At 41.4% G+C, this 19,627-nt stretch overlaps 1 protein-coding gene across 1 annotated transcript; it reads left to right on the plus strand.

The window, feature by feature from the left end:
* Positions 1 to 1,904: 1,904 nt before the first annotated feature.
* On the plus strand, positions 1,905 to 19,061 carry c43h10orf53 (chromosome 43 C10orf53 homolog). Its single transcript, XM_060854391.1, has 3 exons — positions 1,905 to 1,998; positions 10,972 to 11,091; positions 18,997 to 19,061. Exons 1-3 carry the CDS (start codon positions 1,905 to 1,907, stop codon positions 19,059 to 19,061), a joined length of 279 nt encoding a protein of 92 aa, XP_060710374.1.
* The last annotated feature ends 566 nt before the right edge of the window (positions 19,062 to 19,627 follow it).

Raw genomic sequence — 19,627 nt, forward strand, 5'->3', positions numbered from 1 at the left:
AAGGGGATCAACAGTCATCAGTTATGAGTGAGATCAGAGCCCTTTCAGTACTGTGACCAGGCTAGAAGCCTACATAGAGAGATTCAGACCTGGAGTTCCAGAAAAGGCAGGGGAGACTGACAAAGTGGCAACATGTTCAAAGACTTTGGAGAAGGAAGGGGGGTTTCAGAGCAGGCAGGAGATTGAAAGGAGGAAAGGGTTGGAGTTTCGATTTGATTTATTGTAGTCACGTGTGTCTAAATACAGTTAAATGTTTTTTACAAGAAGTACAGACAGATCATAGCAATCAAGGACCTACAGATCATAGCATGTATATTGACAGATCCAAATGACAGGGAGACAATACTAAAGACAGCAGGTTAACATTATCAGCTAACAGGGGAACCAGGAAGGGAAGTTGGGTGGCTATTAATATGAACAACTTCAGTATACCACCAAAAGCTAGAGAAACTACAACATGTCCCTCAATAACACTGTTGGAATATTGCGTGCAATTCTGGTCTCCTTCCTATCGGAAAGATGTTGTGAAACTTGAAAGGGTTCGAAAAGATTTACAAGGATGTTGCCAGGGTTGGAGGATTTGAGCTACAGGGAAACGCTGAACAGGCTGGGGCTGTTTTCCCTGGAGCGTCGGAGGCTGAGGGGTGACCTTATAGAGATTTACAAAATTATGAGGGGCATGGATAGGGAAATAGACAAAGTCTTTTCCCTGGGGTCAGGGAGTCCAGAACTAGAGGGCATAGGTTTAGGGTGAGAGGGGAAAGATATCAAAGAGACCTACAGGGCAACTTTTTCACACAGATGGTGGTACATGTATGGAATGAGCTGCCAGAGGAAGTGGTGGAGGCTGGTACAATTGCAACATTTAAGAGGCATTTGGATGGGTATATGAATAGGAAGGATTTGGAGGGATATGGGCCAGGTGCTGGCAGCTGGGACTAGATTGGGTTGGGATCTGGTCGGCATGGACGGGCTGGACTGAAGGGTCTGTTTCCATGCTGTACATCTCTATGACTCTATAATAAACAGAGTACCATAAACCACTCTAAGCCACAAAGGAATCATTAATGTGAAACAAGAGCCATTAATGCCTCTAATGCAGCTATCAAGGTGCTGAAATACACCAACTTTCAGAGTTTCACATTGTTGGACGCCAACATGAAAAAAATTACTTTACATCATTGACCGAGTTTCAACAACCGCCGACATATAACCTGAAAAAAAACACTGACAAAACATTAAAAAGTTACACCAACTCTGAAAATCTGCAAATCTGAAACGAAAGAGGATTAGAGGCAAAATACTGCGGATGCTAGAAACCAGGAACCAAACCAGGAAATGATGGGGAAACTGAGCAGATCTGACAAGTGTCTCGGATGAGAGAAACAGGCAACGATTCCAGTCCCATCTGATCCATCCAGAAACATTTTATTGTATTTCTCTCTCCCCAGAGGCCACCAGACTTGCTGAGTTTCCCCAGGATTTCTGTTATTTCTTTTTAAAGAAAGTGGACCTTTGTTTCTTGTCTGATGCACACCAGCTTTTTTTGCATAATGCATTGTTTGACAGTAACCCAATCACACTAACTGGGAATGTATGCACGGTCACAGCAGAAAGGGCTGGGGTATTGAAGCAAAACAAGTCAGATCCGACTAAAACTAAACCTTTAGACAGCGCCGAAGGAGAACAGAAAGATTTGTCACAGCGAAATCTGGAAAAGTTAGCGACTGTTCTTTTACCGAGTTCAAAACTCAGAAGGGATCCACGGAAGTTTATAAAAAAAAATCACTCAATGCTTCCTCCAATAATGATTTCACTTCCTTAGCAACGTTTTGTATTGTTGTCAGGTCGGGTGGCGAGGGGGTGGGCTGGTGGTGCTGCATTTGGTCACATCGGGAGGTGGAATGCCACAGGCAACGCTAGTGACAATTCGTTACGGGCCGTATGAGTCCTGTGGGGTGGTGGATTACAGGACCTGCCGCCTGCAGGGCTTGCAAGGTAAGGCAAAGGCCGCAAGCTCACCTCTGCCTGATCAAGGGCTTTTGCCCGAAACGTCGAGTCTCCTGCTCCTCGGATGCTGCCTGACCTGCTGTGCTTTTCCAGCAGCTCACTGATCTAGACTAAAGCTCCCAGCACGCTACCTGCAGCGCTATTCACTCTGAAAGAATGGCAACCCGATGAGGGGAATTATTTGTAAACCTCCATTGGACAAAAAAAACCCCAAAATAAATTCGCTGTCCCCAGTTGTATATCTGCCTGGAATGATTTGGGAACTGGAGAAATTATTTCTGCATGGAGTCTTTACTACTAGATTACTAGGAGAAAGTGAGGACTGCAGATGCTGGATATCAGATAAAGGCTTAGACCTGAAAGGTGGATTCTCCTGCTCCTTGGATACTGACTGACTAATAACTAGAGTAACCGGATGAAGTTCTGGTCACGACTCAAAACTTAACTGTGTTTCTCTCTCTCCCGATGCTGGGTTTGTCCAACAATTTCTGTCTCTGTCACAGTCCCGCTGTCTAGCCACGCCATTTAGCACAGGCACAGAGCCAGGGAGTGTGTTATGGGTGTCAGCAATCTTCAGCCAACACAGGGGTGTAGCCTCCATTCAGGGGGTTCCAGCCGAGCAAGTCAAGGGTGGTCTCTGCCACCAGACCAGAGGCTTGGCCATAGACAGTCAGTTAGGATGCACTCAACATAATGATGGGCTGCACACCACTCGATTTGCTCTCTTGCCAGCTGTTTTTTTTTCTGATTTTTCAAGAAGCAAGCTATCTCAAGTCATTGTTTATTTTGAAGTCAAGTTAAAGATGAGCTGGTGCCAGGGGACCTGTGCATAAATGGAGGTTCAGGTAGCTGAATGATCTGGAGATGAGAGACCACTTATTTTTCTTCTTTGTTTCTTTGTGTGTATGTGCAGTAAGTCAGTAAAAAAAAAGACACCATTGTGCAAAAGCTTTATTCCATGCTTTCCACCACCAGGAAAACACCCATGTAGCCAGTGAACCATTAACAAGCAAAGCTGGATAAGGACAATGCTTAAGTGAACAACGTAAAGGGGAAGGGAGAGACTAGTTATCAATGACAAAGCTCTCCTGTCTGCCAATGACTATGCTATTGACTCCGAGTTGGCTGAACAGCTTATGAATGTGAATGCTTGAGGGAGATTGAATCTCCAAAAAAGGGAAGGAGCTGTTTTGCTTCTGCAGTAAAAAAAATCTCAAGTCCAAAGATAGCAGTTTATTGCTGCTCATCACTTGCAATAAGCTGTGACTTTAAATGAATAAGTCAGAAACTTTTCTAAGTTGCAAACCAGTCACCCTGTGCCTGCTACAAACCGATAAAACTTCCTGCAGAAGGAAGATCAAGAAACAGCATTCTGATCAGAAGAAAAATTACCCCAGCAAGCCCTGTGAACAGAGACTGGGAACTGTCTTCCCAGTCTTTCACTCCACCCAGAACATGCATTTTTGTGTCTGTGTGTGTGTATAGAGGGGAGTCCTATAAATGTTGGAGTTTTTATTAGTATAGTTATATGTCAATGGTTCATCATTGTTTCTGTTGGAATCAATGTATTTGCAATGAATTGTACTTTTTGTTAAGTATAGAAACCTAGTCTGCATTTTCTGCCACTCTGGGTCTAAATGATAATTAAATTGGGGAGCTCTGTGTTTTAACATTGGTGATGACTAAGGGAAGAGCGGGACTTGACTTTCAACTCTACCCAGGTGAGATGTAACTAGGTTAAAAATCACACAACACCAGATTATAATTCAACAGGTTTATTGGAAAGTACAAGCTTTTGGAGTGCTACTCCTTCAGCAGGTAGCTGGTGGGGCAGGATCATAGGACACAGAATTTACAGGAAAAGATCAAAGTCTAATACAACTGATGCAATGTATTGACCAACCTAGATTGCTGTTAAGTCATTAATCACTTAAAACGGGGTCACAGGTTTCGATTCATTAATATGTAAATATGCTAATATTTGTCCAATACATTGCATCAGTTGTATGACAATTTGATCTTTGACTATAAATTCTGTGTCTATGATCCTGCCCGACTAACTACCAAATGAAGTGCTCCAAAATGTTGTACTTCCAAATAAACTTGGTGTGATTTTAATTTTGTCCACCCCAGTCCTACACTGGCACCTCCACATCAGGGTGTAACTAGTCACTCTGAGGACTTAAGAAAGCCAGAACAGCAAATTCTCTTGCATTTAGAAATCTCTTGGTTTTTTTTCTCTTTGTGACATATTTATTATTTCCATATTCGCAATTTTCCATCAGCGGTTATAGATTTATCAGTAATATAGTTGCTAATCCAGAATGTTATCCATTAGATTAGCGCTTGTCATGACAACAAAACAATCAGCTTTCATGGTTACTGGTTGACCACTCAATTTATTAAATTCAATTTTGTAATTTAAATTCATAACATTTGCCTTACCAGTTCTATATCATCACCATTAAGTCACCATATTACAAGTAAATCCATAACCTTGGTTAGATGAAGTATTCTTGCTGTGGGTCAAATAAGACTCATGTCATATCATCTATCGCAACAATTCAATGTAACTATGAAGATGCACTCCACTTTGGAAAGTGTTCCTTTGAATGAGGTATTAAATTGAGGGTCAATGTCCTGTCTCTGGATATAACATATTCCAGATGTGTTTTCCCTTGTGTCTGAGCCAATATTTATCTGTTAACTAACACTACTACAACAGCTAATATAGAAACAGAAAGTGTTGGAGAACTGACTTCTGAAGCAGTCATATTGGATTCAAACATATTAACTGTGCTCCTCTGTCTACTTTGTTTATTCATTCCTGGGATTTGGGCATTGTTGGCTAGGCCAGCTCTTATTGTTTGCAACTAATTTGCTTTGAAAAGGTGGTAGTGAGTTGCTTTCTTGAATTGCTACAGATATATTTGGTGTAAGTAGACCACAATGTTGTGAGGGAGAGTACCAGGATTTTTGACCGACTAAGGAATGGTGATATATTTCCAAGTCAGGTTAGGAAGGGAAATTGCAGGTGACGTTCCTATGTATCTGCTGCCCTTGTCCTCGAGATGGATCTATTGATAGTGCCAGACCTGCAAAGTTTCTCCACCATTGTCTGTTTTTATTCCAGACTGACAATATTTTGCTTCTACTATATCAATTCGCTGGTCAGCTACCACATCATATTGCTGTTTTCAGGATCTAACTATAAGCAAATTAAGTTCTGAGCTGGACTCTCCTGTTACGTTAATGATTACTGCTTTAACTTTAAATGTATTCCTTTCATCCTTACCCCTTAAACTTGTCCAGCTGTCTTGTACATCAAAATACAGCACAAGAACACCGAAGCTCAATTCGTAGTTACGTCAGTGAGAAGAAATATCAGTGCCAAAATTCTCAAGCTCTCTCTACCCCAGGACTTTCATTCCTCTACCAGAATCTTGTCTGACTATAGTTTGTTCTCTCATTTTGATTTGAAATCTTGGGATATTAATTTCACAGGATAATGTTTAATGAATGGTTGAGTGGGCTGATGGACTGAATGGCCTTCCTCTTCCTCAGAAAAGGACAATTGGGAATTTGCTGAGATAATACTTTTGTCAAAATTCCTTAATATTTATGGAATAAAGAGGTAACGGGAGCTATTTTAACCCAACCCACTTAAAGACTATGGAATCGGTAAAAAGCTGGGTTTAAACTGATCCACTTTTACTCTCCATTGAAGTCAGTTCATTTTATTCCCAGTCATATTAAAATATTCTTTTTTTAAAGGGAAAAGTTACATCGTTAAGAGCATATCATATTCAATGACCAACATTTATCAACTAATCACAATTGATCTTGGAGGAATTGTTGGCTGAAGTTCACAGCACAGAAGCAGATAAGTGTATTGTTGTTTTAAGTGTGACCTACAGAAAGGCTACAGTAGTGAGTAGAGTGGGTTCTTCCTTGATTATATGTTTTGGAGATATGTCTCTTGATTAAACTTAAAATATAACCTGGAGCAGTGTTTGTAGAGAAATAAGATGGTGTTATTTTCTGGGTCTGTACATTGTGAAGAAGTAAAAATGGCCTTTAGTAGAGTGATATGCGCTTCTTGTCAGATGTGGGAGTTTAAAGAGTTTAAGGATTACAGCAGATTATATCTGCCATAAATGCTGTTGGTTGCGAATCTTATCAGATTGAATGGATCAATTGGAGAGACAGTTAGAAGCAATGAGGAATTTGCAACAACAACAGTACATGATGGATGGCAGTTATATGAAGTGGGGGGGGGGGGGGGGAAGTCTCAGATACAGTCACATTAATGGGTTAACTCCAGGAAAAGTAAGAGAGGTAGGCAGCCAGTGCAGGAGTCTTTTGTGGATATACCCATTTCAAACAAGTGTGCTGTTTTGGAAAATGTAGGGGCTGATGGATTCTCAGGGGAATGTAGTATGAACAGCTAAGTTTCTGGTGTTGAGACTGGCTCTATTGCAACGAGGGATATGTTGGCTTCTAAGAGATAAATTTTGTTCGGGGATTCTCTAGTCCGAGGTATAGACAGACATTTCTGTGGCCAGCAGTGAAAAAGCAGAATGGGGTGTTGTTTCCCTGGTGCCAGGATCAAGGATGTCTCAGAGAGGATGCCGAATGTTCTCATGGGGGAGAGGGGCCAGCAAGAGGTCATTGTCCACATTGGAACCAACGATATAGGAAGGGAAAAGGGTTGAAATTCTGAAGGGAGATGACAGAGAGTTAGGCAGGAATCTTAAAAAGGAGGTCCTTGAGAGTAGTAATATCTGGATTATCATCGCGCTATGAGCTAGTAGGGCAGGAATAGGAGGATAGAGCAGATGAATGCATGGTTGAGGAGCTGGTGTATGGAAGAAGGATTCACATTTTTGGATCATTGGAATCTCGGGGGAGAAGTGACCTGTACAAGAAGGATGGATTGCATCTAAATTGGAAGGGGACTAATGTACTGGCAGGGAAATTTGCTCGAGCTGATCAGGAGGATTTAAACTAGTAAGGTGGGTGGGGGGAACCTAGGGAGATGATGAGGAAAGAGGTCAATCTGAGACTGGTACAGTTGAGAACAGAAGTGAGCCAAACAGTCAGGGCAGGCAGGGACAAGGTAGGACTAATAAATTAAACTGCATCTATTTCAATGCAAGGGGGTCTAAGAGGGAAGGCAGATGAACTCAGGGCATGGGATATAATAGCAATTACAGAAACATGGCTCAGGGATGGGCAGGACTGGCAGCTTAATGTTCCAGGATACAAATGCTACAGGAAGGAGAGAAAGGGAGGCAAGAGAGGAGGGGGAGTGGCATTTTTGATAAGGGATAGCATTGCTGAGGGAGGATATTCCTGGAAATACATCCAGGGAAGTTATTTGGGTGGAACTGAGAAATAAGAAAGGGATGATCACCTTATTGGGATTGTATTATTGACCCCCCAATAGTCAGAGGGAAATTGAGAAACAAACTTGGAAGGAGATCTCAGCTATCTGTAAGAATAATAGGGTGATTATGGTAGGGGATCTTAACTTTCCTAACATAGACTGGGACTGCCATAGTGTTAAGGGTTTAGATGGAGAGGAATTTGTTAAGTGTTTACAAGACAATTTTCTGATTCAGTATGTGGATGTATCTATGAGAGAAGGTGCAAAACTTGACTGATTCTTGGGAAATAAGGCTGGGCAGGTGACTGATGTGTCAGTGGGAGAGCACTTTGGGGCCAGCGACTATAATTCTATTAGATTTGAAATAGTGATGGAAAAGGATAGACCAGATCTAAAAGTTGAAGTTCTAAATTGGAGAAAGGTCAATTTTGATGGTATTAAGCAAGAATTTTCAAAAGCTGATTGGAGGCAGATGTTTGCAGGTAAAGGTATGGCTGGAAAAAGGGAAGCCTTCAGAAATGAGATAATGAGAATCCAGAGAAAGTATATTCCTGTTAGGATGAAACGAAAGGCTGGTAGGTATAGGGAATGCTGGATGACTAAAGAAATTGAGGGTTTGGTTAAGAAAAAGAAGGAAGCGTATGTCAAGTGTAGGCAGGATAGATCAAGTAAATCCTTAGAAGAGTATAAAGGCAGTAGAAGTATACTTAAGAGGGAAATCAGGAGGGCAAAAAGGGGACATGAGATAGCTTTGGCAAATGGAATTAGGTAGAATCCAAAGGGCTTTTACAAATACGTTAAGGACAAAAGTGTAACTAGGGAGAAAATAGGGCCCCTCAAAGATCAGCAAGGCGGCCTTTGTGTGGAGCTGCAGAAAATGGGGGAGATACTAAATGAATATTTTGCAACAGTATTTACTGTGGAAAAGGATATGGAAGATATAGACTGTAGGGAAATAGATGGTGACACCTTGCAAAATGTCCAAATTACAGAGGAGGAAGTGCTGGATGTCTTGAAACGCAAAAAGGTGGATAGATCCCCAGGACCTGATCAGGTGTACCCTAGAACTCTGTGGGAAGCTAGAGAAGTGATTGCTGAGCCTCTTGCTGAGATATTTGTATCATCGATAGTCACAGGTGAGGTGCCTGAAGACTGGAGGTTGGCAAACGTGGTGCCACTGTTGAAGAAGGGTGGTAAGGACAAGCCAGGGAACTATAGACCAGTGAGCCTGACCTCGGTGGTGGGCAAGTTGTTGGAGGGAATCCTGAGGGACAGGATGTACATGTATTTAGAAAGGCAAGGACGGATTAGGGATAGTCAACATGGCTTTGTGCATGGGAAATCATGTCTCACAAACTTGATTGAGTTTTTTTTGAGGAAGTAACAAAGAGGCTTGATGAGGGCAGAGCAGTAGATGTGATCTATATGGATTTCAGTAAGGTTTTCAACAAGGTTCCCCATGGGAGACTGATGAGCAAGGTTAGATCTCACAGAATACAGGAAGAACTGGCCATTTGGATAGAGAACTGGCTCAAAGGTAGAAAACAGAAAGTGGTGGTGGAGGGTAGTTTTTCAGATTGGAGGCCTGAGACCAGTGGAGTGCCACAAGGATCGGTGCTGGTTCCTGGACTTTTTGTCATTTACATAAATTATTTGGATGCGAGCATAAGAGGTACAGTTAGTAAGTTTGCAGATGACACCAAAATTGGAGGTGTAGTGGACAGTGAAGAGGGTTACCTCACATTACAACAGGATCTTGATCAGATGGGCTAATGGGCTGAGAAGTGGCAGATGGAGTTTAATTCAGATAAATGCGAGGTGCTGCATTTTGGGAAAGCAAATCTTAGCAGGACGTATACGCTTAATGATAAGGTCCTAGGGAGTGTTGCTGAAGAACAAGACCTTGGAGTGCAGGTTCATAGCTCCTTGAAAGTGGAGTCGCAGGTAGATAGGATAGTGAAGAAGGCATTTGGAATTTTTTTGTTCATTGGTCAGAGTATTGGGTACAGGAGTTGGGAGATCATGTTGCGCCTGTACAGGGCATTGGTTAGGCCACAGTTGGAATATTGTGTGCAATTCTGTGTGAAACTTGAAAGGGTTCAGAAAAGATTTACAAGGATGTTGCCAGGGTTGGAGGATTTGAGCTATAGGGAAGGCCAAACAGACTGGGGCTGTTTTCCCTGGAGCATCGGAGGCTGAGGGGTGACCTTATAGAGGTTTATAAAATTACGAGGGGCATAGATAGGGTAGATAGACAAAGTCTTTTCCCTGGGGTTGGAGAGTCTAGAACTAGAGGGCATAGTTTTAGGGTGAGAGTGGAAAGAGATAAAAGAGACCTAAGGGGCAACATTTTCACACAGAGGGTAGTACGTGTATGGAATGAGCTGCCAGAGGAAGTAGTGGAGGCTGGTACAGTTGCAACATTTAAGAGGCATTTGGATGAATAGGAGGGGTTTGGAGCGATATGGGTCAGATGCTGGCAGGTGGGACTAGATTGGGGTGGGATATCTGGTCGGCATGGATAGGTTGGACCAAAGGGCCTGTTTCCATACCATACATCTCTATGACTATGACTATTCTAAATGTTGCTATTGACTCGTGGCCTTGAGTCTGAATTGAAGTTTTCAAATTTTGCTGCTCACGAATCTCATGAAGGCATGGAGGTTTGAAGAATGAAAAGTGATCTCATTGAACCATATAGAACTTTAAAGGGGCTTGACAGGGTCAATGCTGAAAAGATGTTTCTCCTTGTGGGAGAGTCTACGACCATAGGACATAGTTTCAGAAGAAATGGGCACTAATTTAAGACTGAGATGAAGACAAATTTCTTCTGGCAGATGGGTCAGTGTCATTGGAGCTCCTTGCCTCAGAGAGCTGTGAGGGGAGAGTCCTTGTGTATACTTAAAGCTGAGATAGATAGATTTTGATCTGTGGGGTTATTAATGGCAGGAAAATGGATGTGAGGAATGCCATACCGGCTATGATCCCCTTGAATGGCAGAGGAAGCTTGAGGGCTTTGTAAGGGGATCAAGTGTTATGGGGAGAAGGCAGGAGATGGGATTGAGAAACGTATCAGCCACGATTGAATGGTGGACCATATTCACTTGGACGAATAACCTAATTCCTCTGTTATATCTTACTGTCTTATGGGCCTATGCTGAAAACATCAATTCTCCTGCTCCTCGGATGCTGCCTGACCTGCTGTGCTTTTTCAGCATCACACTCTTCGACTCTGATCTCCAGCGTCTGCAATCCTCACTTTCTCCTTATGGGGCAAATGGCCCATATTCTATTTCTATTGGTGTTACGGCATAGGGAGGTGTTGGATAAAAATAGTTCTTGGTCTAATTAAGGCTTAAGTATTTCTTCCCTTCCACAATATTCAGAGATTAACAGCCATTTGCTTTATTTCTTTTTTAAGTTCACAGCATGCTGAGTCAATGTTACACAATTGCAGTGAATTCTCTTTTTTATTAAGGTTTTTAAATGAACCATTTCAGGTGCTTTATAGTGAATGTTCTCAAATTACTAAATAAGTAAATAACATTTGGGAAGTTTTCTCTATTTTGAAGCAATGCTGGAGGCCAATGGACATCATTGCATTCTCGAACAATTCCTTGACTGGAACATGGTGGAGCTTATCGTAAAAGGAGAGTCTGTCTTCACATTCAAAATAACAGATCTTGATTTTGGTAAGCACTTCTGAAAATGATTGTACACGTAACACTACAGTGAGAAAAAAAACAAGTAAAATTGCTTAACATTTTCTGTTTTCAAAAAGTTAACTATGAATTTTGGATTAGATGGTCATTCAACAGCTGTATCTCAATTATGGAAACAGTGGGCCATTGAATAAAGGATAATTTGTAATCATTACATTCTGAGCATAAGCATGCTTGTTATGTGCTGCACATTTTGTCAATATTAGACCTGAAGGCCTCTTAAGGTTCTCTTCAGCTTAACTTTGTCAAGATTTATGACAATAGCTTCTGTCTTCACTTGTGCAGCTTTATGCTGCTGCTAATTGGCTTAATTTTAACTCAGATATTTGATTGTTAGACATAGTCATAAGGTTTTTTGATTTGTGCAATATTGGTGTACCATTTTAACAATGAATCACAGCATTGATATGGTGTAGAAGGAAGCCATTGAGGCATTGTGCTCTCCACATAAGATACGCACTTAGTTCCATCCTTCCGCCTGCTTCATGTAATTATTTCTATTATTCCATTTCATATAACCATTTAATTCCCTTTATGAATACTTTAATTGAACCTGCCTCCACTACACTCTCAGGCGGCGCATTAATTACTCTTACTTTGGATTGTTCATTATCATTTTCTTATTCATTCCTAAACCTGATTATATTGTGACCACTATTCCCCCAAATGTTTTCCCAGTGATACTTGATCAACTTGACTTGCCTGATTTCCAAGAACCAGGTGTAGCAGTGCTTCCTTTCTTGTTGGATGTGAGTCATACTGCTACAGAAATTTCTCCTGAACGCAGTCTTGGAAAGCTAACTGCCATTTCCTGTACAGATACTATGACCACATCTGTACAGATCCCATCTTCCCAGAATCAGTTCCAGGAACCTAAAACTTCCCAGTTTTCACCAAGTCACAGATTCACCTGTCTTATCTGCCAGTTTCAACACTTGCATGTTTCACTAGGAGTAATCAATACATTCTTAATTTTGAGATCCTGTTTGCCAATTTTCTACCAAGGTTCCTAAATTCTGACTACAGGACCACATCATTATTTTTATTTTTATGTCATTGGTTTCCATGTGGACCATGATTTCTGGTTGTTCAACTTTACTCTGCAGCAGTGACATCCTGGATCCTGGCACCAGGGACTCAACACACCACCCTGCACTTACATCTATAGCCACAGCAACATTGGTCTGTTCCCTTAACTATCTGTTTACCCATCAATATTGCACTTCTACACATGCCATCTCTCTCTCTCTCTCTCTCTCTCCTTTCCCCCCACCCCTGCATCTGGTCATGTAGCCAAGATACCTATGGTGCCACAGACTTGGTCTTGGCTGCAATCGCTTTTAGGAGTATTCAGGACTGACTACTGACTAGTAGTCATGCCTAGCAGGGTCCTGTATTACCTGACTGGTGGTATCCATTCCTTCTGTCCCTACATACTCTTGAGCTGTGGGGTGACCACATTTATAAAGTGCTATCCACACGTCTCTAGCCTCATGGACACATTGCAGTGACACCAGGAACCACTCAAGCTCTGGAACCAGGAGCTCAAGCTGCTGTAATTGGTGGTGCTTCCTACAGAAATCCAAACACGGGAAACACCCTGTAGTGCTCACATTGTGCAGGACTAGCTGTCTCGAGATTGGAGCAGCCATACTATTCCATTGTTTAATAATTAACATTGCCACTGTCATATAACCTTGCACCTTACAAACACCTGTACAACAATAAATACTCTTTAAAGGAAATTTGCTTTCTTATCAAATAAAAGAACTATGGATGCTGTAAATCAGAAACAAACACAGAAGTTGCTGAAAAAGCTCAGCAAGCCTGGCAGCATGTGTGAAGAGAAATCAAAGTTAATGTTTCAGGTCCGCTAACCCTTCCTCACAACTTGACTTCTTATCATTTGACTTTTGCCATCGTTTCTCCTGCAACTATTGACTTGCATTTCAATAAGTCAAACTTCAAGCTTTAAGAAACATGATATCTTTATTTACTAGGCAGTGTGTCGGCAGGAATGTTGTAATTAATAGCAATAAACCAAAATCATTTTCAGCCAAATAAGATTTTAGCTAAATCCTGAAGTGCCTTTCCCTCATCAGTCAAGCAGCAATTATGCAAATGAACATGATCAGACCAGAGGCAACTGTGCCTTGCCACTTTAACATCTCGTCATTATAATTGAACCAAACCTTTCAAACAGCTCGCTCTGATCAGGCACTGGTATCTTTTGAATATGGGCACAGTGATGGTAATTTGACGCTGCAATTCCTCTGCTGTATTTGAAGGGACCGTTAGAATGCAATAAAACTAATTCAAACTGCTCACTTTTCAATTCGTGGGATAACATGAAATGACAAAGCATTTGAGCATATTTGTCTGATATACCTTTCCAACCATCTCCTCATGACATTTTAATATTAATCCAATATCAGTATTTCAGTTTAATTAACATTATTCACAAGTGGAATGTATTCTGCTTGTATGAAGGAGTAGTTTTGTTCCATTTTACCAACACTGTAGCCTAGGTATAAGTTCAGAAGGTGAATTATTTTAAGCCAATAGGTGAAATTTGACATTATCTCTCATTCCCCTTCTTCCTGAATCAAATGTTTACACATTCACCGACAATTCTTTGACCTCTGATCAGCAGCCTATGGATATGATGAGCTCTATGGATACTACAAAAATAATCATATTTTAATGCAATAATCTTGGCTATAGGATCATTTAATAATAAATGCTCCACATTTCACAATCATATTCATAATCATATGTTCATAGCACCTTGGTTCAGTTCAGATTAATTGGAATCCTCCATTGTGAATAGATGGAACAGTAATAACTGGAGATAATGAGGAAATGGGCAACTTTGGCCTTCAGAGTGAGAGGTTTTGAGTACAGGAGCAGGGATATCTTGCTGAAAGTGTACAGGGCTTCAGTGAGTCAACCTCTTGAGCATTGTGAATGGTTAGGATCTCGTTATCTCATGGAGGGAGTGCAATTAGCAGTTCTCTTGGTTGCCATTATTGACACTAGCTTCATATTACTAATTCAAATTTAAATTTCACCAGTTGCAGTGTTGGGATTTGAACCCATATCCTCAAAGTTGTCAGACTGGGCCTTTGGATTCTCTAGTCCAGTGATAATATCAATACACCACTGAAGAGAACATTCACTTATATGATTTGGCTAATGAGTTGCAATAAACCCAGCACAGACCAATTCTTGGGAGCAACCCTGTACTGTCCCTGGCCTGTGTGCCACAATTCTACACTGAGTCCCAACACAAGGCTCAACATCACTTCAGTTTGACTTTTGGGTGGTCATTTTATGTTGAAGATTTAATCAAGAGAGAATCTGAGAGAATCATTGATTTTGATGATTATTGAATGGAATCAATACCATTGATGGTATTGGGAGTTATAGTGACTGTCATTTCAACAACATGTATTGATTCAGCTCTCTTAGATAGTCAGATACAGCCCCTTAAAAAACACTGAAACCTCTCATTGACCTGTACAGAAGTATTGAAAGAATTAATATAAATGGAAGAGACAAAATGTACAGCAATGAAATTGGACAGACTGATAATGTGGTCCAAGTGCATATTGGCAACAGTAGCATTCTGGGGTGTTGTGTCTGACAGTCCGAGTGGAAGACTCCTTCAAGCTTTGTACTGCTGTCTGGAGCATGGAGAACCCAATTAAGAGACAAGATCAAGTAACGTTATCAGCAATGTGCATATATGTTGCAGGTTGGCCGAATTGACAGCAGTTTCCCATAACACCTGAGGAATGTAAAATCTCAATGAGGCAGTGAGTTGTCCTGGTCATTGATATGGTTCCCAGGTCTGGTTTCCAATGTTTACCTGGATTCCTGATTTTTGTCACAAACTGTGCATGGTGAGGGCAGTCAGACATATAAAACTTCAAGATGCCAACAGTAAGCTTGTCTCAAACAAAACTTGATTGAATAAAGCAATCAGTAGCTGGGTAACAAACAAATGATCATTGTAAATGAAGGAACATGGAAAATATTAATGTGAACAAAGGAGCCTCCTTTTTAAATGATTCAATGTCACACTTAGCTCATGGGTTTTAACCCTGTGGCACCTCTACTAGGCAAAATTTGCTTTAATAAGTGCCAGCAACACTGGACAGCAGCAGACCTTCTTTGTGATGGAGAACCTGGCGATCTATTGTGGCGGTGGAGTGGGGCAAGGAAGGGAATTGAAATTCCACCTACCAAGAGCTGTTGGCCAGACAGATGTTGGCAGCTCAATCGATCGACATTGCCTTTGAGGCAGGGCTGGCTGCTGCCAATACGATACCCACCTGAGGTGTTGCCACAACCAGGTCACAGGGTATTGTTGGTGGAAGGGGATGTTTGGCAGCAAGGGCAGTAAGTCTCTCAGTGACCATTACGCCTCGTCCACAGCCCAACTACCCAATGCCGGGTTCCTCAATTCTTCATGGTGTGTTTGAACAAGCTCCCCTGCCCAACCCTGAAGCCAAAGACCAAAATTCATGCTAGTTTCTTTCTGGATATGAATTCTCCAATTCAGGACCTCAATTATCAGCCAGTGTGGAGGCTATTCATAGGTTTTCAAGCCCCTGAACTTTATCAAGTTTGTGACTGGAAGTGATCATCTCGCACCCATCTGATTAAATAATCCCACTCATCATGAGGAATGGCAGTAAACTCTACCCCCTGAGTGTCATTCAGATATTACAAGGTATGACCTTACAACTATATTTTTTGGTTCTGCCACAAGTTCAGGCTACACATTGAAGGACAGCAGTATTGGAACAATGCTGATACACGATGATTCATAGTTCACTTACGGATGGAGCAGATCTTGCCAGCACACAATACATATCACATTCAATACACAGCGGTACTTGATGCACAAAAACGTGATGACCAATCTTTGCAAGTTGTTACTTGATTTCAAATCTGATGTGTAATGTATCTGGATTGAAAATCATATGGATTCTGAACACAAAAATACTAAATTTCAGCACAAGTACCAGATCCTGTTTGCATGAGACACAGTTTTCTTCTTCCAGGTTTTCCAATCACTTGCATAATGCTACTGCCTGGAAAGCTTCATTGTCAAATTATTTGCAAATGTTTCAACTCAAGTTCATTCCCAATTTTCTGTCAAGGAAGGAATTGTGCAGTTAGAGAATCCCATCTGAGTGACTGTCACTCTAATCCACCCTAATGCAGTTGGTTTCAGATATGTCGATTCCTAACTGGCTTTGACTAAGGACATGCCACAGTGAAGTTACTGTCCTTAGAGGAAGATGACTGAACATAGCCTGTTTCTAGATCAAACAATTTCTTAGAACTGGAAGTTAATCCCAGGAGCTCAGATTGTTTTGGCTGCAGATTTCAGCTCAGCCCATTATTTATGATGTTCTTTTCCAGTAAAGTCTGGCTACCTCAAATAATTCTTTTTGCATTAAAAAAAAGTTGAATCAGTACTGTGAACTGTACAGTAAAATTAAATGTAGCATAGGAAAATAGTGCTAAAATATAAAATAGCTGAATTTACAACTTTGAATTAAGAGTGGACTTTATTTTTGAATGTGCAAATGCACTCATGCACTCACTGGTCTTCCAAATTACTAACCATTTACTGATTCTGTAACTACTGTATTAATCAGGCTGCACCAGATGGTTGAGGAAAAAAAAATCACTAAACATAGGGAAATGATTGTGTAAGTTTGGATGCAAATTATGCTACAACTGCAATGGTTCAGATGTGATTCGGTCTGGCCTGTACTTTTTGAGGAACTAAATGCATGACCAGTTGTGCTGTGACCCCTTGTTTTTGTTTTATTGCCGAGCTGTTGTCTATGGTGTTAGTTTAGAGTCAGAGGGAAACAACATTTGAAGCGCTTATGTCTTAAAGCACTGTGGGTGCTGTCAGTAGGCCAACTGTATTACAGTGGTTTAAGAAGGCATCTCACCATCACTTTCTCCAGGTGAACAAGTAGTGATGGGTAATAAATGCTGACCAAGCCAGTGATGCCTACATACCATGAACAATTACCAAACAAACTCCCAAATGTGGCAAGTGTTCACTGTCCTACATTGTCTCCAGAACTAGCTCATGGCTGACAAGGATTAGCCCCAGAAGATGGGTGAGGCAAATCCAGAACCCCAGACAGATCCTCAACAGTGGTAAAATGCTCTATTGGAGGTTCAGGGATATAAATCTCAGCATTTGGCTGTCAATTCTTTTCCCTAACCATGTGAAGTGGTACCTTCCTCAGATAGGGCACCTGGAGCGATGTGAGTGTCCCTTAGCCCTCTCTCGCCTCGCCAATGTATCCATAGCTGGAGTGAGGTTTCCTCTGCACATAATGACAATTCTTCTGGACCTAGCTCTCCAGAATGCCCGCTTCCCATTCCATGTCGGTTCTATGACATCTGGACAGACATCTCACCCTCTATTTCAGTCTGTGTATAATCACTGGCTTCTTACTTATTCCAGCCTTTTTCTTTATGTAACTAAAAGCTGAGTCCAGAAATTCCTCTCTACCGTTCTCCAGCATTCCTTCAAGTATCAGAGATATCAGCCCTATCTTCCTCCACTGGCTATGTGCCTGTGTCAGTGTCACCAGAATGTCACTCTCTAGACAAATGATTCCCCACCAAGGTGAATATCTCTGCACAGCTGGACTGTGCGAAGAAACATCTTAACAACTCGGCTTCTGAGGGTTCTCCAAGGTTTTGGAAGATGTGTGCTTGGGGAACAAAGGTCTTCTCCTCTTAGGGTTAGAATGGGCTTTGCTTTGAAGAACGTGAAGATTTATTAGTGTCACATTCTGCTGGTGCTGTGTGTAGGTGTTGCTGCTTCATGTGCAGTTGGGAGTAGAAGCCTGAAGGTGGCTGAATAAGTGCAACATCCTCTTCAGCACAGGCCCAGTCACCACCTTCTCCTGGCAGCACCACAGCTCCTTTTGTGAATGGGGTTAGGATCCTGATGTCATCTCCCTCACCATTTGTGCATGTTTGCCCCCATTATTCATGTTCATCTCCTGCAAATAGGGAGAAGCATGGAGGCACTTGGGGACTTACCTACCATTCACAATTACAGATTTCGATGATAGTCCCCCGAGCTGTCAATCCCTATGTCTGCCTCCAGGCTGAGAAGAAACTGCTATGGGGCATTTGAATGGTTAAAGCTGCTGAGTGAATGTTGCTGCCCTCATTCTGTCAAAGAGTTACATTACCTGAGAGAAATTCAAGCATTATATCATTTGTGTGGCTGAGATACCTCTGAGTTGTTGAGAGCTAAGCCATCTTTTCAGCTTTTGTCCTTGACCCATGCATCCTTTTACTGAAAATCCAGCCCAGGTTCTGATGCAATGTCACAGACCCAATGGGGCCTGACCAGCTGTGTCTTCTGCAGCAGTTCTTGTTTTTATTTCGATCTCCAGCACAGATATGAGACACACTCCCAATGTCATCAAGTAATGCAGCACCCACACCAATAATGATCCTCACACATTTAGACCTTGTGCAGCTTCTAACAGAACATCTTCCTGTGTGACAGCCCTCAGTCAGTAATGGGCTGAGAGCTGTGTAATTATGTGAGACAGCCCTCCCTGCTCTGAACTCAAGGAACTCTAAGTTCCTGATGCTGGATTCCATAATGGAAGCCTCCATCTTATGTTTCTCTCCATAGATGATGCCTGACTTGTTGAGTATTACTGACATTTTCGATTTTAAATTTCAGATTTCTACCATCTTCAATGCTTGAGTTTGTTGAAGATTATTTAAGGCAGCTTTTTAGTGTGTGAGAGGTTCTAAATGTACTTTTTGAGTTTAATTTTTTTTCTGACTTTATGTTTTTAGGAGGTGATGGGAAATTGGACCCAATTTGCAAGAAAGCAGTGAAGGCAGTGAACGATGCTTATTGACCAGCATTGAAATTGTACTGTCATTTATATCCTCACTCCCTAAACATGTTGCTGCTAAGTTGTTTCATTGCTTTGTCTCAATTTCTGACTTCTGTAGATAATGTGGATAGTCCTCCAGGGATTTACGGGATCTAGCAGTATTCTACAGCTGAGCCCAATTCAATAGTTCTGCATTTATTGTTTAGAAATCTTAGCAGAATTAAATAAAACCAATTCATGCATACACTGTTGTCACATTATTCTTCTACCTCCCCCGTGAAATCCCATCTGTGTACCTAAGCTGGCTGCATTCACAAATAATTACAAAGGCACCAACTCTGTTTGGTATTAACAAACCTTGCATTTATGTGGCACCTTCAATGAAGTTAAAGATCTCATTGCACCTCACAGTAGCATTTTCAAATAGGTTTTGACACCAATTCACATAAGGATAAATTACGGCAGATAACCTTGGTCAAAGTTAGGTTTTAAGGAATATCTTATAGGAGGACAGAGAGACAGAAATGTAAAATAAAAACAGAAAGTACCAGAGAAACTCCACAGATCTGGTAGCATCTGTAGAGAGA

The sequence above is a fragment of the Hemiscyllium ocellatum genome, chromosome 43 (genome assembly GCF_020745735.1).
Source record: "Hemiscyllium ocellatum isolate sHemOce1 chromosome 43, sHemOce1.pat.X.cur, whole genome shotgun sequence".
Classification (NCBI taxonomy): Eukaryota; Metazoa; Chordata; class Chondrichthyes; order Orectolobiformes; family Hemiscylliidae; genus Hemiscyllium; species Hemiscyllium ocellatum.